We start from the raw sequence: 27,292 nt of genomic DNA, 5'->3' as shown, positions 1-27,292 counted from the left end.
CATGTATGGATGTGAGAGTTGGACTGTGAAGAAGGCTGAGCGCTGAAGTATTGATGCTTTTGAACTGTGGTGTTGGAGAAGACTCTTGAGAGTCCCTTGGACTGCAAGGAGATCCAACCAGTCCATTCTGAAGGAGATCAGCCCTGGAATTTCTTTGGAAGGAATGATGCTCAGGCTGAAACTCCAGTACTTTGGCCACTTCATGCGAAGAGTTGACTCATTGGAAAAGACTCTGATGCTGGGAGGGATTGGGGGCAGGAGGAGAAGGGGATGACAGAGGATGAGATGGCTGGATGGCATCGCTGACTCAATGGACGTGAGTCTGAGTGAACTCCAGGAGTTGGTGATGGACAGGGAGGCCTGGCGTGCTGCGATTCATGGGGTCGCAAAGAGTTGGACATGACTGAGCGACTGATCTGATCTGATCTGATCCAGTTTCAGTAAAGTCATGTCACCCTGGGCTAAGAGAATAAAAAAGAATAGTATTCTAGTAATGGCAAATTTGTTCGTAGTGATGCTTTCTAAGGCCCACTTGACTTGGCATTCCAGGATGTCTGCTCTAGGTGAGTGATCACACCATCGTGATTATCTTGGTCGTGAAGATCTTTTTTGTACAGTTCTTCTGGGTATTCTTGCCACCTCTTCCTAATATCTTCTGCTTCTGTTAGGTCCATACCATTTCTGTCCTTTATCGAACCCATCTTTGCATGAAATGTTCCCTTGGTATCTCTAATTTTCTTGAAGAGATCTCTAGTCTTCCCCATTCTGTTGTTTTCCTCTATTTCTTTGCATTGATCTAGTCAAGGCTATGGTTTTTCCAGTGGTCATGTATGGATGTGAGAGTTGGACTGTGAAGAAAGCTGAGCACCGAAGAATTGATGCTTTTGAACTGCGGTGTTGGAGAAGACTCTTGAGAGTCCCTTGGACTACAAGGAGATCCAACCAGTCCATTCTGACGGAGATCAGCCCTGGGTGTTCTTTGGAAAGAATGATGCTCAGGCTGAAACTCCAGTACTTTGGCCACCTCATGCGAAGAGTTGACTCATTGGAAAAGACTCTAATGCTGGGAGGGATTGGGGGCAGGAGGAAAAGGGGACAACAGAGGATGAGATGGCTGGATGGCATCACCGACTCGATGGACATAAGTTTGAGTGAACTCTGGGAGTTGGTGATGGACAGGGAGGCCTGGCGTGCTGCAGTTCATGGGGTCGCAAAGAGTCGGACACGACTGAGTGACTGAACTGAACTGAACTGAATGGCAAAATTTCAGGGTTATACCTATGCTCAGAACATTTCTAGCATTAAAAAAAAATTTTTTTTTTAAATTTTTGGTTGTTTGGGGTCTTTGTTGTTGAATACAGGCTTTCACTATTTGTGGTAAGCAGGTTCTTCATTGCAATAAATGGGCTTCTAATTGTGGTGGCTTCTCTTGAAATTTCTAGCCTTTGATTAATGTTGCTGCTACTGCTAAGTCATGTCAGTTGTGTCCGACTCTGTGTGACCCCATAGACAGCAGCCCACCAGGCTCCCGTCCCTGGGATTATCCAGGTAAGAATACTGGAGTGGGTTGCCATTTCCTTCTCCAGTGCATGAAATTGAAAAGTGAAAGTGAAGTCACTCAGTCATGTCCAACTCTTCATGACCCCATAGACTGTAGCCTACCAGGCTCCTCCATCCATGGGATTTCCCAGGCAAGAGTACTGGAGTGGGTTTCCATTGCCTTCGTTGATTAATGTTAGTCTTTCTTTATTCCTAATCAAATGCTTAATGAAAATTGATGTATTTAAATTCGATACATTAAAGATAAGAATAAAAGATAAATCTCTTAGAGAACAAATTACCTCAGCAACATTCATGAACTCTTAAAACCAAGATTGTCTTAAGGTTGGATCTTGGTAGAACATTCAATGAGAATATTGGAAGAACATCATGGTGGCAGCTAATGTCAGTACTTATTTCTTTTTCTTTCCTCAAAAACTTTTCAGTTCTATTCTCTACAACCTCAAAGAAATGTATTCCTTGGGAAAGATCAAACCTCACCCAACAGCAAAAGGAGTAACATCTATGAGATCCCACCCTCCTCCTGCTGGACAATCTTCAGCTCATTCTAGTCCTGGGTGAGGCTTTGGAGATGACTGAGAAGTGAAGTGGCTCAGTCGTGTGTGACTCTTTGCGATCCCATGGACTGTATAGCCTAGCAGGCTCCTCAGTCCATGGAATTTTCCAGGGAAGAGGACTGGAGTGGGTTGCCATTTCCTTCTCTAGGGGATCTTCCCCATTTGGGGATTGAACCTAGGTCTCCAGCATTGCAGGCAGACACTTTACCACCAGGGAAGCCAGGGGATGACTGAGACTTTAATATAATTCTAATCAAGTTCAAGAGGCTGGGCCCTCCCAGTGAGACTCCCCCCCGCTCCCCACACCCCAATGAAATCTAGACATGCAAGTGAATTTGCACCTTACCTGAAAGAATGGCAAATTGTCTGTGAAGTTGTTCAATTATATCCACTGCCACCAAGGGCCTGATTTCCTGCTGCATAATTTCATCTGTACAAGTGAAATACAAATTAGGTTAAATTCCTGCAAATTATAAAGAGAATTTAAAGGAAGAAAGGGAAGTTCCACCACTAGAGAGGTTTGGGATGTGGTTATCAAGATATGGTTACGGGCACATTATTCTCTTGAGAACTCAATTCCTGACAGGCAGGGATGGATCTGGTTTGATGCTTAAACACATGAGCACAGGAATAATTTCTAGTGCCTCTTCCAAGGTTTAGGGAGGGATCAATGCAAGGAAGAAACCCTGGAGTTTAAGCTTCAGGAGCTTCACAGTAAACCTGCTAGGATGGTTTCATTACCAAGGCAGGTGCTTAGGGTCTGCTCACTCCTTTGGGTCTGTAGGACATTTTAAATACAAACAATGAAAGTAACCAGAGTTCATCTCAAACTGGGTCATGAAACCAATCTGGGACTTAAAACGGCTCTTTGATTTTTATTCTTTTCCTCAATTCCTTCCTTTCTGCCTCTCTCCTTAGTCAACTCCATTCCTTTTTTTCCTCCCTTCCAGAATACTTCACGGAGTCTCTTCCAAATGGCAAACATGTTTAAGGATCTTAAATAAAGATGATCCTCACTGAACCAAATGCTACATGTTTCCAAAGCAAAAATTAAAATCTTTCAAGCACAAACTTACAAATGTCCTCTACCCCAAAGAGTGATTTATAATCACTAAGACTGCTTTTACCCATTTAGGGAAAGGGGACTAGTGAGAAGGGAAGACTGAGTGGCATCTCTTAATCTGGCCTGGGCAGAGGAAGACATTTTCATGCTTTCTTTTCTTTTTTTTTTAAACAACACTAATCCATTATTGAAATGGCTTTCACATAATAATGTCATACCCATTAATAGACCTCAGCCATTCACTTAAGCCCATCTAAGTAGCTTGATCAGACTCCATTAAAATAATGTATGATTTCTTTAATTCCAGCATGACTTAGCTACAGATTTATTTCATACTGAACTTTATTTTTTTATTTTTTAATATAAATTTATTTATTTTAATTGGAGGTTCATTTTCATGCTTTCTCTGCCTACGACATTATTATCCTCATTTAACTATTTCCAAGGGAACCTCAAGAAATGAACTAGTTATTGTTTCTACAGCAGTAAACATCAGGTTAGATTAAGGCACAAACCAAATAACTTTGTATGTTGAAGCTAAATAGGTTATCTCAAGTGTTTTGGCATGGAGACAGGGTAATGTGATTTTCTAATACTGATCAATCCGAAGGTAATATTTGGGAAGCTCCTCTCAAAGACTTGGTTTTCAATTCTCAGCTTTGGTGTGTAGGTTACAGACGAGGCACATGGAGATGTACCTAGACAGTCAGTCAGTTCAGTCGCTCAGTCGTGTCTGACTCTTTGCGACCCCATGAATCGCAGCACGCCAGGCCTCCCTGTCCATCACCAACTCCCGGAGTTCACTCAGACTCACGTCCATCGAGTCAGTGATGGTGCTACATAAACACTAGCTCTGTCCGTCACTCTGGAAAGGCCTTTCCTACATTTGCTTTCTGAAAGTCTTATAAGGGGTGGTGCTATTCAAACCCCAAGATGCTTTTCAGTGAATTCTACCACTTTTTCTGGAGGGAGGAGGGTAAACCCAATACACTTTCCACTCTAAATTCACTAAAAATTCAAAGACGCCTGTACCACTGTCACAGGTGTTGCCTCCTACAATCAGTCTGCATGCAGTAACAACACTAAAGTCACTATTTTACAAAACAGGAAGGGCCTTCTCTGTTAGAGTCACAAAGTAAAGCTTCTAACAGTAAGACGATATAAAGTCTGAGATCTGCTTGAAAATATTCCAGAATTCCCTTCTGCCAAAAACTACAAGGAGTGAGAGATGGCAGGTGGGGTTTGGGGAGAGATGAAACCAATTGACAAAATGTGGATAATTGTTGAAGCTGGTTGATGGGTCCTTGGCAGTTCATTATACAATTCTTTTGCATATATTTCTATTTCCATAATAAAATTTAAATTACAAATGGACAACAGCACAGAAAGTTTAAGCATAAATAGGAGTTATACAATTGAAGAGTTTTTCAGACAATCTCCCAGTGATCTGGGTTGTTATTTTTCCATTCCTGAGGCAGTCTATTTAAGGGAAAGTGACCCCAGAGAAAAACCAAGATCATAAGATGCAATTTATTGTTATTTTAGCTCAATATTTGAGGTGTGCTTTAAAGTAAACATTTTGATTTTTAACATTTGTTTATTTATTTGGCTGTCCCAGGTCTTAGTTGTGGCACATGGAATCTTTTACTTGTGGCATGTGAACGCTTAATTGTGGCACATGGGATCTAGTTCCCTGACCAGGGATCGAACCCAGGCCCCCTGCATTGGGAACATGCAGTCTTAGCCACGGGGCCACCAGGGAAGTCCCCCTAGCGTAAACATTTTAAATTAAAGAGGCAAGATCTGAAAGAAACTAGTGAGTTAAGCTAACCATCCCTCTGTCCCATCTCATTTTTTAAGTGAAGAAATGGAGAGATTCTGACCTTGCTTGTGGTCACACAACAATTTCAGTGTGGAGCCTGAGTCAGCCCTGGATTACATGACTCTAAGAGGGCAAGCGTGATAGAGTTTCTAGACCCTTCAGCCTTGAGGAGCACTGACTTCTGCCACTCCTGAGATGTCAACTGGTGTCTCTCATCTTGGAAATTGCCCAGCACTCCAAAAAGATGTTCTCACCTGCCTCCTATGGTCACAAAAGGAACAATACTAAAATTGACAATTTGTTTTTCCAAGAATGGAAATGAGCTGATTTGCCTTTGGCCCCAGTTTTGCTGAGTGGCATAGTTATCCTTGAAGACTTCCCAGGTCTCAGTGAAGGGACCTCATAACCCAAACTTGCCTGCTGCAACAGAGCATGAAGGTTTCTCAAACTCAGTGCTGACTGAACACATGGAGGAGTGACCTCAGACACTGGCTTTAGTAACACCTGACTTCTGCGGGCCGTGCTCGGTTCAGCCTCACTCATGCTCTGTACCAGGACAGGCACGTAAGACCAGCCCTTGCTGCTGGCAGGCCCTGCTACACACTCCTGTGGAGATGGGGCAGGGAAGGGAGTGCAGGAACTCTTTGGTCTAAAGGAACACCTCCCCCTGCAGTGAGAAGGAAGCTGCCTCAGATCCACACAGCCGTGCATGCGAAGGGCTGTTTCCGCCAGTTTCTAGCTGGGCAACCATGGCAAAAACATGCTGAACCTCAGGGTCCACATGTATAAAATGGCTTTCCTTCCCCAGGAATAGCTAGGCACAGCCAGTGACGACCCACTGAAGCGGTGGACCTGCTGCAACCCTGCAAGTCCCTTGGTCCTGTGAGGAGGTTTCCTGCTTGCTATTTTGGATACGTGTAGATTAAAGTTTCTCTCTTTGTATCCCACACAAGACAAAGGGAAGTGGTAAGTGAATTTTGACACAATTTCTATCCTATGCAAAGTTACAAACAGGCCTGGAAAAAAAACTTATTCCATTTCAGTCTCTGATATATATACAAATGTGTGATTATATGCTACCCTGGAGCCCCAGTTCCAAAAATGCAGGAAGTATCCACAAAGGCCTTTGAAGTGATGGAGTGTACCCCAGCATATCCCATAGGAATCCAGTCATAGGCAGCAAGCAACACATCTTTGTTGTCCACCACCCCCCAGCCACCCCCAACCCCTGTCTGAGAGCAATACAGACTTTGGGGCAGTACCCTTACTACTGACTGCAACCTCCTCCTAAGAGCAGAGGGCAGGAGACAGGCTGATAACACCTGATGCAGTTTAACTGTTGCAACTAGCAAGAAATAAAGGACAATGAAACACTTAGCCTATGTTCTTGCTGTTCTGAGACTTGGGTCACAGTGGGATTTAAAAGACTCAAGTATGGTCTGAGGAAAAAGGAACCAAAACATAAATAAATAAACTAGTCATGAAATTAAAAGATGCTTGCTCCTTGGAAGGAAAGCCATGACAAATGTAGAGAGTGTATTAAAAGTCAGAGACATCACTTTGCCAACAAAGGTCCATATAGTCAAAACTATGGTCTTTTCCAATAGTCATGTACAGATGTGAGACTGTATGTGACTATATGTGAGCCCAAGCCTTTTTGGACTATAAAGAAGGTTGAGCACCAAAGAATTGATGCTTTCAAACTGTGGTGCTGCTGAAGATTCTTGAAAATCCTTTGGACAGCAAGGAGATCCAACCAGTCAATCTTAAAGGATATCAGTCCTGAATATTCATTGGAAGGACTGATGCTGAAGCTGAAACTCCAATATTTTGGCCACCTGATGCAAAGAACTCACTCACTGGAAAAGACGCTGATGCTGGGAAAGACTGAGGGCAGGAGGAGAAGTGGTTAACAGAGGATGAAATGGCTGGATGGCATCACTAACTCAATGGACATGAGTTTGAGCAAACTCCAGGAGACAGAGAAGACAGGGAAGCCTGGCACGCTGCAGTTCATGGAGCTGCAAAGAGTCAGACATGACTTAGTGACTGAACGACAAAATTAATAAGGGGGAAATGTATAATCTGCAGAGAAGGCAATGGCACCCCACTCCAGTACTCTTGCCTGGAAAATCCCATGGACGGAGGAGCCTGGTAGACTGCAGTCCATGGGGTCGCTAGGAGTCGGACATGACTGTGCAACTTTCAAGTAGACAACCTGAGCGACTTCACTTTCACTTTTCACTTTCATGCATTGGAGAAGGAAATAGCAAGCCACTCCAGTGTTCTTGCCTGGAGAATCCCAGGGATGGGGGAGCTTGGTGGGCTGCCATCTATGGGGTCGCACAGAGTCGGACACAACTGAAGCGACTTAGCAGCAGCAGCAGCAGTATGATCTGACCCAAGAAGGAAGGCAGACCCTAGTTTGACAGACCGTGCTACATATCTACTTTGCCCAGAGAATCTGGTAGGCAGAAAAGATGGAAGGATTCGCTGTTAGCTGAACTAGGAATGGGACCAGAATCTCCATTCAGCCACTGTTCGTGACACTAAAGAGAGCACTAGCTCTGAGCCAGCCCTCACAAGACACTTTACAGATAACTCATTTTTTAGTTACTAATGACAGAAAAGGAATGCACCTAGCACAAAAATGAAACTCCTCTTGCCATTCCATCCTCCTAGACCTGCAACTAGAACAGACTTGACTGCTGAGAAAATACTTACAGACCAGAGGCTCTGAGGAATCAGTTGCTAGGTTGGTACAAAAAGCCACCATGACATCATGCTGTGTTTCACTTGTCTCTCTCTCTTTTTCTTTTTGACTGCACTGGGTCCTCATTAGCTGTAGCATGCAGGTGGCACGTGGGATCTTAGTGCCCTGACCAGGGATCAAACCCACATCCTCCGCACTGGAAGATGGATTCTTAACCTCTGGACCACCAGGGAAGTCCCTCACTTCCCTTACTGGCTAGGTTAGAAAGAACACAGACTCATTTTCCTTCTTTTACTGAGTCCTGTGCTATAGCAATACTTAACCTGAACCAGATGAATTAGTATTGAAGTCTTGTCCATTAGTTAACATTGAAGAAGAGTCACTTGAAAAGCAGATGAAAGAATTTTTTAAGGAGAAATTTAGAAGATTTTAAAAACCAAAAACACTAAAAAATGTCCAACTTCTAATAGTCAAATAATGTAATTAAAAGAGCAATAGAATATCTCATTTCACCTTAAAGCAACATACAATGCTGGAGTTATGCTGGAAAACAAGTACTTCTGCAGAGCCTTGGGAGCGAAGCTGGTAGGGTCCTTTTGGAAACTAGTTTCACAATATTTTACCCAGTGATTATTGCAGAGATTACATACCAAATCCCTTATTTATATATATAAATTTATTTAATCCTCAAAACAACTCTAACAGCAAGCAATATGGAACTAGATTTGCTGGTCCAAGGTCAAGGAGAATGAGAATTTGAACCCAGTTCATTCTAAACTCCAAAGCCCAACATCTTAACCATTATAATACAGAGCCTCAATACACAGTCATCAAAATCTTCATAATCTGTTACCTATTCATTCTATATCTGGAAATATATAGAATGAGAAAACAACAAAATAAAAACTCTGCACATAAAAATGTAGACTAGAATATTATTTATAAAAGTAAAAAAATGGAAGAATCATGATGCAATTATGAATATCATGTTCATAGAAAAAGATTTAAGATATAATTTCAAGAACAAAAAAATCATATGTATGGTAAGATTGAAGCCAGTTTCAAAAAGAAAGAAGAAAGCATGTGGTATGTGTGTGCACACATGGATACAGGCCTCTGAGAAAGCAATACATAAGAGTTGTGTGAGATCCTATGGTTACCCCCTTCAGTTTACATGGAGGAAAGTATACTCTGTAACCTTTATTTTTTATGCTAATAGGACTTTATTAAGTACAATTTATATGCAGTACAATGAGCAAATCTTAAGTGTACAGTTTGATGAATTTTGACACATACATTAACGCAACTACGGAAAAGATCAAGATGGGAAACATTTCCATCCCCCTAGGAAGTTTCCTTGTCCCCTGTCCCAAGCCCTGTAGCCCTCCCTCCCATAGACCTATGTGTTAAAGGTCACACAGGTACCTCTGTCCTCATGATCCAGAGCTCAGTACTGGTAGGGCACACTGTACCCTGAAGAGCTACTCTCAACACCACTGGGGCCCCAGGGGAAGACACGGCCACATGTCTTGGTCTATAGCCTCAAAAGAAAAGGCGAACTGTATCCAAATGCTATGATGACTTGTGGGCTGTGCCACTGCTGATGTCAGGGACAGACACCGCTTCAGAGTGCTGGGAGGACTGGAGCAGCGGAAGCGCTTAGGTAAGAGAAAAAACAAATTAATTAACTTGTCAAAGTCTTCCTCACAACATGGCATGAATGCTGGAGATTCTTACATAATGAAACAAGCACTACCAACCATCAACATTCTCACATTTTTCCTTCCAATTAATGATGCAAATATATTCAGAATTCAAACTCCTTGAACACAATTACATTTTACTTAGATCACATTTAGTTTAGATCTCTGCTATCAATGAAGCTCAACTTATGTGAAAATCTCAATTATAACAACAGTGTGTTTGCTGACATGATGGGAAAAAAATAATGATTTATGGATTAGAGATCTCTTTATGATTCATCCAAATTTCACTGGCCCATCAACACAATAGTCAGATGTATGCAATAATTCAATTTATTCATCTTTGCTATTTTCTGATTTTTACTCATATAAAATCCATACCTCTTTGCATATTTTAAATCTTGTTCTTATGGGGTATGTTTGTCAAGGAAAAAGATAAAACAGTACATTTTATTTAACTGTGGCTTGTGGGCCTCTATGGAGAAGGAAATGGCAACCCACTCCAGTACTCTTGCCTGGAGAATTCCATGGATGGAGGAGCCTGGAGGGCTACAGTCCATGGGGTCGCAAAGAGTTGGACACGACTGAGTGACTTCACTTTGACTTTTCACTTTCATGCATTGGAGAAGGAAATGGCAACCCGCTCCAGTGTTCTTGCCTGGAGAATCCCAGGGAAGGGGGAGCCTGGTGGGCTGCCATCTATGGGGTCGCACAGAGTCGGACACAACTGAAGTGACTTAGCAGCAGCAGCAGCAGCAGTGGGCCTCTATTTGTATACTCTTGCCCCAGGCTCTGCAGATGGTGGTTTAAAATTGCTTTGAGAAGTGATGATATATTATTCAGATCAGATCAGTCGCTCAGTCGTGTCTGACTCTTTGCGACCCCATGAATTGCAGCACGCCAGGCCTCCCTGTCCATCACCAACTCCCAGAGTTCACTGAGACTCACGTCCATCGAGTCAGTGATGCCATCCAGCCATCTCATCCTCTGTCGTCCCCTTCTCCTCCTGCCCCCAATCCCTCCCAGCATCAGAGTCTTATCCAATGAGTCAACTCTTCACATGAGGTGGCCAAAGTACTGGAGTTTCAGCTTTAGCATCATTCCTTCCAAAGAAATCCCAGGGCTGATCTGTTTTTGAATGCTTATCCAAATCTTTTTTCTTTTGTTTTTTTGTTTTTTCATTACCAAAAAAAAAAAAAAAGGTTTAAGATTCTTGATTACTGTACACATCCCACACTCTGCCCTTGCGTGAGAGAAGCACTGCACCAAGGTGGAAGTTTTTATGCAAAGAGTTTCCTTAGCAACAATAGATGGAGATGACATTCCCCTTAGGGCTTTCCTGATAGCTCAGTTGGCAAAGAATCTGCCTGCAATGCAGGAGACCCTGGTTCAATTCCTGGGTCAGGAAGATCCGCTGAAGAGGGATAGGCTACCCACTCCAGTATTATTGGGCTTCCATTGTGGCTCAGCTGGGAAAGAATCCACCTGCAATGCAGGAGGCCTGGATTCAAACCCTGGGTTCGGAAGATCCCCTGGAGAAAGGAAAGGCTACCCACTCCAGTATTCTGGCCTGGAGAATTCCATGGACTGTATAGTCCATGGGGTCACAAAGAGTTGGACATGACTGAGCGACTTTCACTTTCACTTTCTTTCTGTAGTCCTTCATAACTCCAGTAGATGCAAACTAGCTCTGCACCTGCGGTATATTGAATAAAAAGCAATCAAAGCCCTGCAGGAAATAAAGAAAATCTGTGAAAATACTTGATCCTGCCCCACTTTAAGGCTCTCAAGTTTTAGCACTAGGTTTCAAAGTGACATGACCTGTATTTTAATCAATACTGCTCCAGAGCAATGTTCTCAAATTACACTGATATATAAATCACATGCATTTAAAAATGCAGATTCTGATTTAGTAGGCCTGGAGTGGGCCCAGAGATTCTGCATTTCTAACAAACTCTCTTGATGCTGCTCCTTTAACAGACAAGCAAGCACACGTTGAAATCTGACTTTAGACTATCCATGTTTCTTCCCAGTTGCTTACAAAGATGCAGCTCAGAAACAAACAAAAAAAGCAACTTTTAATTTGAGTTTTCCACTAGTGCTTCTCCTGTCATTCAATAAAAATGATCATCTATATGTATTCAAAGTATTTTTGAAACTGAGATTGACGTGGTGTAAACTTATATTTCCTTCTGTGTTGATTTTAAGATCAGCACCCTAGGAAACAAGCCAACCCTGCCATGAGCACTTTTTTTATGTCTCCTTCAAGCACCAACTCCCAGCCTACTGCTCAGTGTGGGCCTCTTACTGCTTACCTACCCTCCTCATTCTAGGACCACTCCCAGCCTGGGATTCAAGAGAGAAGCAGTGGTCTTGGGTACAATAATAAAATATGATCACAATAATAAAATATGATCTAATGTGATGAGATGAGAAAACTAAAAATATGACTAATGCTCATTCAACATGGCATTCTTCCATACATTCTTCCAAAGTTTCACATCTTTCTAAAGCTCTTAAGAGGGAAAAATATCTTAACACAAAGGAATCAAAATAGTATGACCTTATACATTTGAGCAATAGATGGATAAATAATTTTATTTTTGCTTAAGAAAAAGCCCTGGATGCTCCGGCTAAACATCCCTTCCCTCCTCTCTCAGTGTATTTATTCATTCAGGTACTATGAAAGTAGAATGAAAAAAACTGGACTTGCATCCCAGCTCTGTCACTAGCTGGCTCCTCGATCTCCAGGTTCTCCCTCTGTAAGATAGGAATGAATAATAATAATATCTCCTTCTAGAAGGCTGTTGTGAGTATTATTACCATTTATTGAGTACTTTCTATCTACTGAGCACTGTGCTACATGCTGATAAAATAAAAATTCATATTGTACATGAAGAATTTAAATGTAAAAGTTTTTCCCTGCCCTTTGGCCTCCTCTCTCCCTTCTGGTATTCCTTATGCCTTAACCAGACCTCCCCAATAGCAGAAAAACTTGCTCAGCCATAAAGATCAACTTTTCTTTTATGGAGCCAGATATACAACTCCTTAGACAATAACATTCCTTTCTCAATCCTGTAACCTTGTCTGTGCAGACATCTTTGGTGAACTCTGTAAACAATGTCAATATATCATTTCCCTTAAAGACAGCAACTGGTGCAGAACAGATTAGTCACCTGGGCAGATAGTGGGCTGCATGCACCTAATGGGAGTTCTTAGCTTAAATACTTACTTATGACCTTATTAATGTTCAGTTCAGTTCTCAGTTCAGTCGCTCAGTCATGTCAGACTCTTTGCGACCCCACGAACCACAGCATGCCAGGCCTCCCCGTCCATCACCAACTCCCGAAGCTTGCTTAACTCATGTCCATCAAGCTGGTGATGCCATCCAACCATCTCATCCTCTGTCTTCCCCTTCTCCTCCTGCCTTCAGTCTTTCCCAGCATCAAGGTTTTTTCCAATGAGTCAGTTCTTCGCATCAGGTAGCCAAAGTATTGGAGTTTCAGTTTCAACATCAGTCCTTCCAGTGAATATTCAGGACTGATTTCCTTTAGGATGGACTGGTTGGATCTCCTTGCAGTCTAAGCGGCTCTGAAGAGTTTCTCAAAACCACAGTTCAAAAGCATCAATTCTTTGGCGTTCAGTTTTCTTTACAGTCTAACTCTCACATCCATACATGACTACTGGGAAAAAAATAGCTTTGACTAGACAGACCTTTGTTGGCAAAGCAATGTCTCTGCTTTTTAATATGCTGTCTACCATATTGGTCATCACTTTTCTTCCAAGGAGCAAGCATCTTTTAATTTCATGGCTGTAGTCACCATCTATGGTGACTTTGGAGCAAAAAAATAGAATCTGTCACTGTTTCCATTGTTTCCCCATCTATTTGCCAAGAATAGGACTGGTTCCTCTGCCTTTTCTAAAACCAGCTTGAACATCTGGAAGTTCACGGTTCAAGTATAGCTGAAGCCTGGCTTGGAGAATTTTGAGCATTACTTTACTAGCATGTGAAAGTGAAAGTGAAAGTGAAGTCACTCAGTCGTGTCTGACTCTTAGCGACCCCATGGACTGCAGCCTACCAGGCTCCTCCGTCCATGGGATTTTCCAGGCAAGAGTACTGGAGTGGGGTGCCATTGCCTTCTCCATACTAGCGTGTGAGATGAGTGCAATTGTGAGGTAGTTTGAGCATTCTTTGGCATTGTCTTTCTTTGGGATTAGAATGAAAACTGACCTTTTCCAGGCCTGTGGCCACTGCTGAGTTTTCCAAATTTGCTGGCATATTGAGTGCAGCACTTTCACAGCATCATCTTTCAGGATTTGAAATAGCTCAACTGGAATTCCATCACCTCCACTAGCTTTGTTCGTAGCCATGCTTCCTAAGGCCCACTTGACTTCACATTCCAGGATGTCTGGCTCTAGGTTGAGTGATCACACCATCGGGATTATCTGGGTCATGAAGATCTTTTTTGTACAGTTCTTCTGTGTATTCTTGCCACCTCTTCTTAATATCTTCTGCTTCTGTTAGGTCCATACCATTTCTGTCCTTCATCGAGCCCATCTTTGCATGAAATTTTCCCTTGGTATCTCTAACTTTTTGGAAGAGATCTCTAGTCTTCCTCATTCTGTTGTTTTCCTCTATTTCCTTGCATTGATCACTGAGGAAGGCTTTCTTATCTCTCCTTGTTATTCTTTGGAATTCTGCATTCAAATGGGAATATCTTTCCTTTTCTTCTTTGCTTTTCACTTCTCTTCTTTTCACAGTTATTTGTAAGGCTTCCTCAGACAGCCATTTTGCTTTTTTGCATTTCCTTTCCATGGGGATGGTCTTGATCCCTGTCTCCTTTACAATGTCACGAACCTGCGAACCTCTGTCCATAGTTCATCAGGTACTCTGTCTATCAGATCTAGTCCCTTAAATCTATTTCTCACTTCCACTGTATAATCATAAGAGATTTGATTTAGGTCATACCTGAATGGTCTAGTGGTTTTCCCTACTTTATTCTATTTAAGTCTAAATTTGGCAATAAGGAGTTCATGATCTGAGCCACAGTCAGCCCCCAGTCTTGTTTTTGCTGACTGTATAGAGCTTCTCCATCTTTGGCTGCAAAGAATATAATCAATCTGATTTTGGTGTTGACCATCTGGTGATGTCCATGTGTAGAGGCTTCTCTTGTGTTGTTGGAAGAGGGTGTTTGCTATGACCAGTGGGTTCTCTTGGCAAAACTCTATTAGCTTTTGCCCTGCTTCATTCCATATTTCAAGGCCAAATTTGCTTGTTACTCCAGGAGTTTCTTGACTTCCTACTTTTGCATTCCAGTCCCCTATAATGTAAAGGACATCTATTTTGGGTGTTAGGTCTTGTAGGTTTTCATAGAACCATTCAACTTCAGCTTCTTCAGCGTTACTGGTTGGGGCATAGACTTGGATCACCGTGATGATGATTTGAATGGTTTGCCTTGGAAACAAACAGAGATCATTCTGTCGTTTTTGAGATTGCATCCAAGTACTGCATTTCAGACTCTTTTGTTGACCATAATGGCTACTCCATTTCTTCTAAGGGATTCCTGCCCACAGTAGTAGATATAATGATCATCTGAGTTAAATTCACCCATTCCAGTCCATTTTAGTTCTCTGACTCCTAGAATGTCGACATTCAGTCTTGCCATCTCCTGTTTGACCACTTCCAATTTGCCTTGATTCATGGACCTAACATTCCAGGTTCCTATGCAATATTGCTCTTTACAGCATCACACACTAGTAAACTAATGCTCAAAATTCTCCAAGCCAGGCTTCAGCAATATGTGAACAGTGAACTTTCAGATGTTCAAGCTGGTTTTAGAAAAGGCAGAGGAACCAGAGATCAAATTGCCAACATCTGCTGGATCATCGAAAAAGCAAGAGAATTCCAGAAAAATATCTATTTCTGCTTTATTGACTATGCCAAAGCCTTTGACTGTGTGGATCATAATAATCAGTGGAAAATTTTAAAAGAGATGGGAATACCAGACCACCTGACCTGTCTCCAGAGAAATCTGTATGCGGGTAAAGAAGCAACAGTTAGAACTGGACATGGAACAACAGACTGGTTCCAAATAGGAAAAGGAGTACGTCAAGGCTGTATATTGTCACCCTGCTTATTTAACTTAATGCAGAGTATGTCATGCAAAATGCCGGGCTGGATGAAGCACAAGCTGGAATTAAGATTGCCGGGAGAAACATCAATAACCTCAGATATGCAGATGACACCACCCTTATGGCAGAAAGTGAAGAGGAACTAAAAAGCCTCTTGATGAAAGTGAAAGAGGAGAGTGAAAAAGTTGGCTTAAAGCTCAAAATTCAAAAAACTAAGATCATGGCATCTGGTCCCATCACTTCATGGGAAATAGATGGAGAAACAGTGGAAACATTTTCAGACTTCATTTTTTGAGGCTCCAAAATCACTGCAGATGGTGATTGCAGCCATGAAATTAAAAGACGCTTACTCCTTAGAAGGAAAGTTATGACCAACATAGCATATTAAAAAGCAGAGATATTACTTTGCCAACAAAGGTCCATCTAGTCAAGGCTATGGTTTTTCCAGTGGTCGTGTATAGACGCGAGAGTTGGACTGTGAAGAAAGCTGAGCGCCGAAGAATTGATGCTTTTGAACTGTGGTGTTGGAGAAGACTCTTGCGAGTCCCTTGGACTGCAAGGAGATCCAACCAGTCCATTCTAAAGGAGACCAGTCCTGGGTGTTTTTTGGAAGGACTGATGCTGAGGCTGAAACTCCAGTACTTTGGCAACCTCATGCAAAGAGTTGACTCATTGGAAAAGACCCTGATGCTGGGAGGGATTGGGGGCAGGAGGAAAAGGGGATGACAGAGGATGAGATGGCTGGATGGCATCATTGACTCGATGCACATGAGTTTGGGTGAACTCCGGGAGTTGGTGATGGACAGGGAACCCTGGTGTGCTGCGATTCATGGGGTCGCAAAGAGTCGGAGACGACTGAGCTACTGAACTGACTGACTGACTGATGGGACTAGATGCCATGATCTTAGTTTTATGAATGCTGAGCTTTAAGCCAACTTTTTCCACTCTCCTCTTTCACCTTCATCAACAGGCTCTTTAGTTCTTCTTCACTTTCTGCAATAAGGGTAGTGTCATCTGCATATCTGAGGTTATTGATATTTCTCCCGGCAATCTTGACTCCAGCCTGTGCTTCCTCCAGCTCAGCGTTTCTCATGATGTACTCTGAATATAAATTAAATAAGCAGGGTGACAATATACAACCTTGACGTACTCCTTTTCCTATTTGGAACCAGTCTGTTGTTCCATATCCAGTTCTAACTGTTGCTTCTTTACCCGCATACAGATTTCTCTGGAGACAGGTAAGGTGGTCTGGTATTCCCGTCTCTTGAAGAATTTTCCACAGTTTGTTGTGATCCACACAGTCAAAGGCTTTGGTGTAGTCAAAGAGCAGAAGTAAATGTTTTTCTGGAACTCTCTTGCTTTTTCAATGTTACTAGTTATATTACTTTTATTGTGCCTATTTTACAAGATTATCTTTTCTTTCATTACCAAATGTGTGATTAGGCAACTTGAAACCATTGACCAAGTATATAGTTCTATAAGATCAATGATTGTACTAGTGTAACTCTAGATATGGGATAAAGCAATAAGAGGGAACCATAACAGACTAGTAAGACAGTGGATACAGAGGATTTTAGCTGTTGTTATGAGTGCCTAGTCCAGTAATAGTACGTTGAGTGGCCTATCAACAAAATCCATGCCTGACCTAAGAATGAGCATTCTTAGTGTCGTGGGACAAATTGGTCATGAAATGCCTCTCAAGCCTTGGTTGAAATTAAGACTGAAAGGAAAGGGATTGTAAAATAAAGAATACTGTCCACCATCCAATCCTACAAGAATCAAGACATTAGCCACTGACCTACAATACACCCTGAAAGGAATTCAAGGCAAAGATGAGAACCTTTTTTGTGCTTTAGGAAAACTGAAAGAACTGGCCCTCAGATAGTTAAATATTTCCAGGAGAAAATTTTATGCATCTGGTTCTTTCATTTTTCTCATACTTAGAAAAGCACTAAAACCATTAACTAAGATATCTGTTCCTCGCAAATAGCAGTAACCTTCTGCCAAGATTAAGGCTTGAGTGCATGTACCCCTTCATCAAAATCGTATATACACTAGCCTTATCCCCTCTTATCTCTTCAGAACAGTTCTCAAAGCTCTCTGAGAGACTGTCTCCTGGTTACAGATCCCAGGTTAGCTTGAATAAAAATTTCCATTTCTTCCTTAGATTGACTATTAATTTTTTTTATTGATGATGCTTTACATACATTATCTAATTTAATTAAAATAGCATGTGAAATCAATTTGTGTATACCAGATTCAACAGAAGCCAATTAAGTTTATGATTCAGTTCTTTGAGCCATGATCTTAATGATGCCACCACACATTTTTCTCGAACACCCACATTACTGCCACCCATTGGTGATTTGGTTTGAAATACTGCTTGTAAATTCCCCACTGATATCACGTCACCTTTTTCTCTTTCACTGTGAACTAAGTTTGACAGAACTGGTTTTGCACTTGGAAGAACTCAGGAGCAGAAAGGAAATTAGAATTAGATTGAAATATAAATAGGGATGTATTATATGATAAAAATGGCATTTCCCAGGACTTCCCTGGTGGTCCTGTGGTTAAGATTCTGAGCTCCCACTGCAGGGGGCACAGGTTCGAATCCCTTGTCAGGAAACTAAGATCCCACAAGCTGCCTGGTGTGGCAAAAAAAAAAAAAAAAAATGGAAAAAGAAAAAAAATTGGCATTTCCCATGGGGCAAGAGGGAGCTTAAACATTCCCTCACTATCTGAAAGTCCTAGGAAACCTTTTGTAAGCCAAAAGGGTATAAAGCAAAGAGGCAATTACCTCAGTACACAATGCCTGTGTTCACACCCTGGCTCTGCCACATATAGCAGAATAATCGCAAGCAAGTCAATGAACTTCTCTGTGCCTTAGATTTCCTGATCTGAAAATGAGGGAAATTATAATACATCCACCTAGTGTGGTTGTTGTAAGAACTGAGTTAATGTTAGAAAACTAAAGAAAAATTCTTAATATATGGTAGGCGCTATATAAAAGTATTTTATTATTGTCAAAAATTTTTAATTGTATCCAAATTTCACTTCTTGCATCAAAATAAACTCCAACCATTATTGATTCATTAAATAATGAAATGACAAAAATACTAAAATATGGGAGAACACTTTTATAATCCTGGAATTGGAACAGTCTTTCAAAGTGTGACAAATTTCAATAAAAGACTGAGTTAAAAAAAAAAAGAGAAGACTGTGTTAGCTAATTTGTAAACGATGTTGGCAAGCCAAACACACCTTTAACAAACTCAAAAGGAACGTAACAAACTGTAAAACTTTACAGCTCATGTGGCTAACAAAACGCTTATTTCCCTAGACTATAAGGAGCTCTTACATTAATAAAATTATCAAGAAATAGGTAGAGTGGGTTGGATGGTCTCCTCCCTTCAAAAAGAAAAAAGATATAGCCATTCCTAATCCTCAATACCTGTGAACATTATCTTGTTTGGAAAAAGGGTCTTTGAAGATGTGATTAACACTCTTGAGAGAAAGAGCTTCTTGTGAATTGTCCCATGCCCAGAATGCAATCATATAAGAGAGGGGGGAACAGGAGAAGACCATGGAGACGGAGATTGGAATGATGCAGCTACAAACCAACAGAAACACCTGGAGCCACCAGAGACTGGAAGAGACCAGAAACTGAACTTCCTCTAGAGCCCCTAGAGGAGTGGAGGGTCGGACGGGGCGAGTACATTGATTCTGGACTTCTGGCCTCTAGAACTATGAGAAAATAAATTTTTGTTGTTTTAAGCCATCAGGTTTGTGGTGATTTGTAACAACGACCATAGGAAACATACCTCAGGCATAGACTGAGAACAGACAATTCACAGAAGAAATACAACCAATGAATATGTATGTATATATAATGTTTAACCCTACTAACAAATGTAAATTAAAGCAGAATGAGGTCTTTTCTGCCTGATGGATTGGCAATTTTTTAAAGATAAATAACATAAAGAGTTGGTAACACTGTAGGCAGATTCTCTATAGGTGAAAGTATAAATAAGCAATTTTGGGGGGCTGTGCTGGGTCTTTGTTGCTGCGTGTGGGCTTTCTCTAATTGTGGAGAGCGGCGGCTACTCTCTATTAGCAGTGCACAGACTTCTTATAGCAGTGACTTCTCTTGCTACGAAGCACAGGCTCTAAAGCATGGGCTTCAGTAGTTGCTGCACGTGGGCTCAGCTGTTGAGGCTCATGGGTTCCAGAGAACAGGCTCAATAGTTGTGGCTCAAGGGCTTACTTGCCCCTCAGAACGTGGGACCTTCCTGGACCAGGAATTGAACTAGGGTCCACTACATTGCAAGACAGATGCTTAACCACTGGATCACCAGGGAAGCCCATAAATAATTGGTACTTAAAAAAAAATGTTTATCAGTTTAGAAATATCTGTCAAAGTGTTTAATATGTGGTCTTCTGGCAAAGAATTTCCATGTCTAGGAATTTAATCTAAGGAAATCTTATCACAAGTGCAAGTACTAAGATGTTTATTATGGTATTATTCTTCTAGGGCAAATGTCCATTAATAAGGGACTGGTTAAATAAAAGGTGAAACAGTCAGACAACAGAATACTACTGCTGCTGCTGCTGCTGCTAAGTTGCTTCAGTAATGTCTGACTCTATGCGACCCCATAGACGGCAGCCCACCAGCCTCCCCCGTCCCTGGGATTCTCCAGGGAAGAACACTGGAGTGGGTTGCCATTTCCTTCTCCAATGCATGAAAGTGGAAAGTGAAAGTGAAGTCGCTCAGTCATGTCCAACTCTTAGCAACCCCATGGACTGCAGCCTACCAGGCTCCTCCATCCATGGGATTTTCCAGGCAAGAGTACTGGAGTGGAGTGCCATTGCCTTCTCCACACCAGAATACTAGAGAGCCATTAAATACAGATAGATCTATATGTACTAACCAGAAAAAAAGTTCAAACCATATTGTTTAAAAAAAAATAAAGCAACATACAGTACAAAATGTAATCACTTACATTGTTTACATATATATGTATAGAGGGACTTATATATTTGAATGTTTTTGCTATGAGATACTGAGGCAAAGATGGATAGCTCCCCACTCAACATTCACAGTTCCTCCTTCATACAGTGGCATTATCATTGGAAGGCGGCTGTCTGGCCAGAAACTACATCTCCCACTCACCACCACCCCCGCTCCCCCCGCAACCTGCAGTTCCTGCCAAGTAGCCAGAGAATGCCAGTGGGAGATGAGCAAAAATGAAGAGCTGAGGCATTTCAGAAATGGGTGTGTCTTCACCACTGTCTCTTTCCCTATCTGCAGGCTACAAGGTGACAACTCGGAGCTAGCAGCTAACAGAACCACAAGACAGAAGTAGGCAGGGTCCCCAAAACACTCTGAGGGAAAAGAGCCACTCGGCCAGGGACACTGTGAAGTTGCTCAGTCATGTGTGACTCTGCAATCCCATGGACTGTAGCTTACCAGGCTCCTCCATCGATTGAGTTTTCTGGGCAAGAGTACTGGAGTGGGTTGCCATTTCCCTCTCCAAGGGACACTGTAGTGGAGTGTATTAATCCAATGCAATTTAGAAGCTGTTATAGCAGTTGGTGAATTCCCTGGTGGCTCAGTGGTAAAGAATCCGCCTACCAATATAGGAGATGCAGAATGTGGGTTTGATACCTGGTCTGGGAAGATCCCCTGGAGGAAGAAATGTCAACCCACTCCAGTATTCTTGCCAGGAGAATCCCATAGACAGAGGAGCCTGGTGGGCTACAATCCATGGAGTCGCAAGAGTCAGACACCACTTAGCGACTAAATAACAACAATAGCAGTTGGTGTTACCAAACTTACAGGTATGCACTCATTTTCTAACACTTTAAGTACATTTTCTTCTAAAAAGAAAAAAAGGGGAGGGGGGAATAGCCAGTGAAACAGCAAACCCCTGGGACTTCCCTGCTGGTCCAGTGGTTAACACTTCGCCTTCCAATGCAGGTTCAATCCCTGGTCGGGGAGCTAAGATCCCATATGCCCTATGGCCAAGAAACCAGGACATAAACAACATAAGCAATATTGTAACAAATTCAATAAAGACTTAATTCAAAAAAAAAAAAAGCAAATCCCTAATTTTTTGGCTCTCCCTGGTCAGCAACAATAAAATAAAATATGGGTCTTGATAAGCATGTATTTTAATCAGTGTGTCATCTCTTGAGTTTCATTCCTAAGCCCCAAGGGATCAGTATTATACCAAGGAGTTTTTGACAGCATCCCACGAACATAAGATTGCATTACTATCAGAAAGGCTGTTTAGATACTCATAAAACTTGCATTAAGAGACTCAAACTTCTGTTGTCTGAGCCACAGGATGAAACAACTGACAGCCGAAGTATGTAGGCAAATATTTCACAACCTTTTATAATGGGGAAAGAAAGAAAAGCAACAGTAGTGTATGTAATGCTGCAAGTTTAGGATTCAGAAATCTTCATATTCATCTTTCATATTACTTCCTCTCTCATGATCAACAAGACTGTAAAGCTCTTAGGATTCAACTCTAGTAAAATTAGGGCAATAATTTACACCTGAATTCAAGTCCTTACAAGGATTTGTGTGCGTGCTCAGGTTAGCACCTATGTGTTTTAAGAATGGATAGCAAAATCTGATTAACAAGTTGTTCTTTTCTTAAATAGCAAATATATAGTAGCCTTCCCATGAATCATGTCTCAGCTAGAAAGTATACTGCAACAATGGAGAATCTGCTTTAAAAGCATACTTCTCCATTCAATAATTCCCCTCCTGTGAAGAAACAGGTTCTATGCACAAATAAAGAGTAATGAGAACAAAGACATTTGCTTTAATCACCTTTCCTAGTCTATGATCTAATGGGGGTAAATGTATTGGTATTATAAACATTTCAAGGAAAAAAAATAAAAAGGCCAGGGTGAGGGGTGAGGAGGAATATACGAATAAGCCCATCCATGAAAGAAACGGTCTTAGAAACAAACAGCTGCTTCAGCTCTTACAGCATCTGTCTTACTGGCTTCCAAAGCCATTTAAGGCATGCTTAGAAATCTGTTCCTTCTCACCCAGCCCACGGAGAGAAGTGTTTTTCTTTTTTAACTCTTAAACCACCAGTTTGTTATCAGCTCATGTGTCTAACATGAAGTCTTAGCATTTCAGATTTAACACTTTTCTTCAAACTTAATATTTTTCTTTAGGAACACGGATTTCATAATCTGAATTCTCATTTTCATTTTACAAAAGCAATTGTGTTAGCTATTTTTCAAAGAATAAAAATTTCAACTAAGCAAAAACTAAAAAGTAAAATTCCTTATCATTCCTTCACTCCAAATTAGTTATCTTATGGGTATATAATAGTATGTATATATGTATATACATACATGCTTTTAAAATGGGTTCATACTTACACATTCCATCCTATAATCTGATTTTTTAAAATTATTTGGTTATCTCTTTTTAATATGAATTTCTCAGTAAATGATCACCTTTGTATTGTTGTTGTTCAGTTGTTAAGTTGTGGGTCTTTTGTGACCCCATGGATTGTAGCCCCCCAGGTTCCTCTGTCCTTGGGATTTCCCAAGAAAGAATACTGGAGTGGGTTGCCATTCTTTTCTTCAGGGGATTTTCCTGACCTAGGGATCAAACCCACATCTCACATCTCCTGCATTGGCAGGTGGATTCTTTACCGCTGAGCCATCAGGGAAGCCCCAAATGACCACCTACAACATTGTTAATAGCTGATTAATATTTTAAATTTAAAAAGTCCCATTTAAACTCCTTACCAAACTTGAGACAGTATTGCAAAGTAATTTTTAATGTAAAGTTGGTTAGTTAAACCATCAATCCTGTTGAGAACAAGGATGAATAACAAAACATAAGACAAAGGCATGATTGCTCTCACAGTACCTTTTTTTGCCATATGTTCTAGCCTGATGCAACTTCCAAGGAAATGGTAGTAAGCCCTCATCTCTGCCTCTGTGATCCCCACGGAGGTACAAGGTAAGTATCTAGGGTCTTGCTGCCCACAGCGCGTACACCAAGAGGCCATTGTATTCCAGAAGTGCTGCCAGTGCTCTCTCCTCGCTCCTCTCTCGGCACTGCACTTACATAAACATGTTTTATCCTTTCTCCTGGCTAATCTCTCTGAAGTTCACTCAAGGGCATTTCATTGCTGACAGTTTATCCTTTGGATTGGAGAGTGTTCACAGGATTATAGGCCCAACAGATGACCAAATCTCTTCCTCGGGAAACTGGGGGGATGAGGAAGCCAGATAGAGAGGGAAATCCTAATGTCAGTGAGAATTAGAATGTTTTTTCTTTTTTTAGAGGAATCACTTCATAAGATATACATCAGACCACTGGACATTTTAAAATAATATAGGTACTTTCCTGGTGGTCCAATAGTTATGACTCCAAGCTTCCACTGCAGGGGATACGAGTTTGATCCCTGTCTGGAGAACTAAGATCCTGTATGCTGCCTGGCATGGCCAAAAATTAAATAAATAAATACAAATAATAGACAAATATAAAAATTTTAAAGGATGCTCTTAAGAAAATGTATCCAGGCCACAATTCTCATCCTTTCTCCAGGTTGCCAAGGAATAAAATCTACAGAATTAACACTTCAACCAATAGAAGTCAATTACCTAAGTATGCCAACATACATTGGCAGAGTTAAATGGTAATACTTTAGATCCTGAATTGGATGTCCCCAACCTTTTTGGCACCAGGGACCAGTTTCATGGAAGATAATTTTTCTATAGACCAGGGTTGGGGGATGGTTCAGGATGATTCAAGCATATGACATTTATTTTGCATACTTTATTTCTATTATTATTACTTCAACTCTACCTCAGATCATCAGGCATTAGATCCCAGAGTTTGGGGACCAGAAGGCAATGGCACTCCACTCCAGTACTCTTGCCTGGAAAATCCCATGGATGGAGGAGCCTGGTGGGCTGCAGTCCATGGGGTCGCTGAGGGTCAGACACAACTGAGTGACTTCACTTTCCCTTTTCACTTTCATGCATTGGAGAAGGAAATGGCAACCCACTCCAGTGTTCTTACCTGGAGAATCCCAGGGACAGGGGAGCCTGGTAGGCTGCCGTCTATGGAGTCACACAGAGTCAGGCACGACTGAAGTGACTTAGCAGCAGCAGATGTAGAGTATCTGTTGAACTACTGCTAACAATCAGGTACAAGTACAATATCATGATTCTAAATGAGGGATGTTCTTTGCCTGTTGCAATCTGACTGAGATCCCACTTAACTACCACCTGGGGACATATGAGTTTACCTTTCAGAACTATGACACGCAAAGTGCTATACTCAGTAAGAGGTTCTTTTTCATAATGCATTTTATTTTGGTTCTTCATGCTTAATGTTTTTGTTTATTGATGTTAAGCTCCAAGGTTTAAAGAAAGGGCATAATGTGAACCATCCAATAAGTAAGTAATAAATAAGTCCTATATACAAACTTCTACTTTTTATATGTATGATTCAAACTAATATTTCAAACTAAGACTTACAATTGGCCAAGGAGAAAACAGGAAAACATTTTTTACCAAAAAAAAAAAATACTGTTTACTTTTAGAGACATAGTAAATGCGCCAATATTTTGGCCACCTGATGCGAAGAGCCAACTCACTGGGAAAGTCCTTAATGCTGCAAAAGATTGCATGTAGAAGGAGAAGAGGGCAACAGAGGATGAGATGGTTGGATGGCATCACCAACTCAATGAACATGAGTTTGAGCAAACTCCAGGAGATAGTGAAGGACAGGGGAACCTGGTGTGCTCAGTCCATGGGGTCACAAACAATCGGACATGACTTGGCAACTGAACAACAAAGTTTACACATAATTAAAATACTCAAATCTGAGGTATACATTTTAATGAATTCTGGCAAATGGATACATCCATGTAACATGTAACCCTTATCCTTTTCAAGATATAGAACATTTCCATCTATAGAAAGTATATTAATGTCCCTTCCTAGCCAATCTTTGTTCCTAACCCCCAGGTAACCACTGTTATGATTTTTCAATAGAGACTAGCTTTGTCTGTTCAGAAACCTCATGTAATGTAATCATACAGAATGTGTTCTTCTGTGTCTAGCTTCTTTCCCTCAAGATAATGCTTCTGAGATTTATCCATGTTGTGTTCATCAGCAGTTCATTGATTTTTATTGCTGAGTTGTATCCCATCCTATGGACAGTCACAGTTTGTCCATTCTCCTGATGATAGGCATTCAGGGTTTATTTTCAACTTGGGCTATTAAAAACAAAGTTACTATAAATATTCATGTAAAGGTCTTTGTGTGGACACATATTTGCATTTCTCTTGGATGAATACCTAAGAGTGGTATTGCTAAGTCAAAAGAGAGGTGTATATCTAACTTGTAAAGGTTAAACCTTTTCCAAATTGGTTTTATCAGAAGATTTTTTTTTTTTGATGTTCAAGCTGGTTTTATTTATTTTTTTTATTTTATTTTTAAACTTTACAAAATTGTATTAGTTTTGCCAAATATCAAAATGAATCCGCCACTGGCTGCTCTGTTTAGTCATCCTCACAGCTGGTTCTTTACTAGTGCTAATTGTATGTGAAGTACTTTAAGAAAATATCTAAATTAAGGAAAATAAATTTAAATTGGGACACTAAAACTTAAAAAAGCTCTTTCCTTCCTACCATTAGGTACTGTATGTTGACTCCAACCAAATGAAAAGTCTGAACATCTAACACAGGGTGGCAAATACAGCAGCTTTCAAGCAACAGGTTATTACATACAGCCAAACTTCCCCCCAAATTGTTGTACCAGTTTGGATTCCCATCAGCATTATAGAAATGATTCCCCATTTGCAGGTTCTTTTTCTTACAAAGCATTAACTTCTTCAGCCTCTCACTCAGAAACGAACAACCACAAATGCTTAGCTGGAATCACAGCACCTAGGAACATCAGAGCTATCTTTGCCAACCACATAAACCCACAATGGCAGTGTACATGGAATGCACACACTCAGCCATGACCCTAATTATAGGTATACCTCAGAGAAACTAAGGGTTCAGTTCCAGATCACTGCAATAAATGAATGCTGCAATAAAGCTAGTCACATTAAATTTTTAGTTTCCTAGTGCATAATACTATATTATAGCTTATTACATGTACAATAATATTTTGTCTAAAAATGTACATGCATTAATTTAAAAAATCTATTATTGCTAAAAAATATTAATTAACCATCATCTGAGCCTTCAGTGAGTCATAATCTTTCTCAAAAGTAACAATTAAAGATCACTGATCACAGATCAGCATAACAAATATAATATACATAAAAAGTTTGAAATATTGTGAGAATTATAAAAATGGGACACAAAGACACAAAGTGAGCAAATGTTGTTGGAAAAAATGGTGCCAACAGACTTGCTCGACACAGGGTTGTCACAAACCTTTATTTTGTGTAAAAATACAAATATCTGTGAAGTGCAATATAGCTAAGTACAATAAAATGAGGTATGTCTGTATATCTTTTTGCAGCTTACAGAACTCTGGGGAGAAACAGGCTGTAATCTTAGAAACTTTATACATTTGGATCTATTATATGAACAAACTGCACAGCTCTTATAATTTCTACATTCCGTGCACTGGCCTTTATCATTTGACTAAGATCAAATACCTAATAAAGGACTGTATTTTCTTTATGTCTAACATCAGACCTTGAGATAACTGGGTACTGTACTAGGTAAC

At 40.8% G+C, this 27,292-nt stretch overlaps 1 protein-coding gene across 3 annotated transcripts in view; it reads right to left on the bottom strand.

The window, feature by feature from the left end:
* MCF2L2 (MCF.2 cell line derived transforming sequence-like 2) overlaps window positions 1–27,292 on the bottom strand; it is a 265,733-nt gene that overhangs the window by 205,700 nt on the left and 32,741 nt on the right. For all 3 annotated transcript variants that reach the window (XM_006075321.4, XM_025287650.3, XM_044944273.2), the window contains exon 2: window positions 2,464–2,547. In XM_006075321.4, coding sequence (XP_006075383.2) covers window positions 2,464–2,547 — 84 coding nt within the window. The remainder of the gene's footprint in view (window positions 1–2,463; window positions 2,548–27,292) is intronic.

This window comes from Bubalus bubalis, chromosome 1 (genome assembly GCF_019923935.1).
Source record: "Bubalus bubalis isolate 160015118507 breed Murrah chromosome 1, NDDB_SH_1, whole genome shotgun sequence".
NCBI lineage: Eukaryota > Metazoa > Chordata > Mammalia > Artiodactyla > Bovidae > Bubalus > Bubalus bubalis.
The sequence above is the reverse complement of the archived record's forward strand: the minus strand, read 5'-3'. Positions and strand labels throughout refer to the sequence as shown.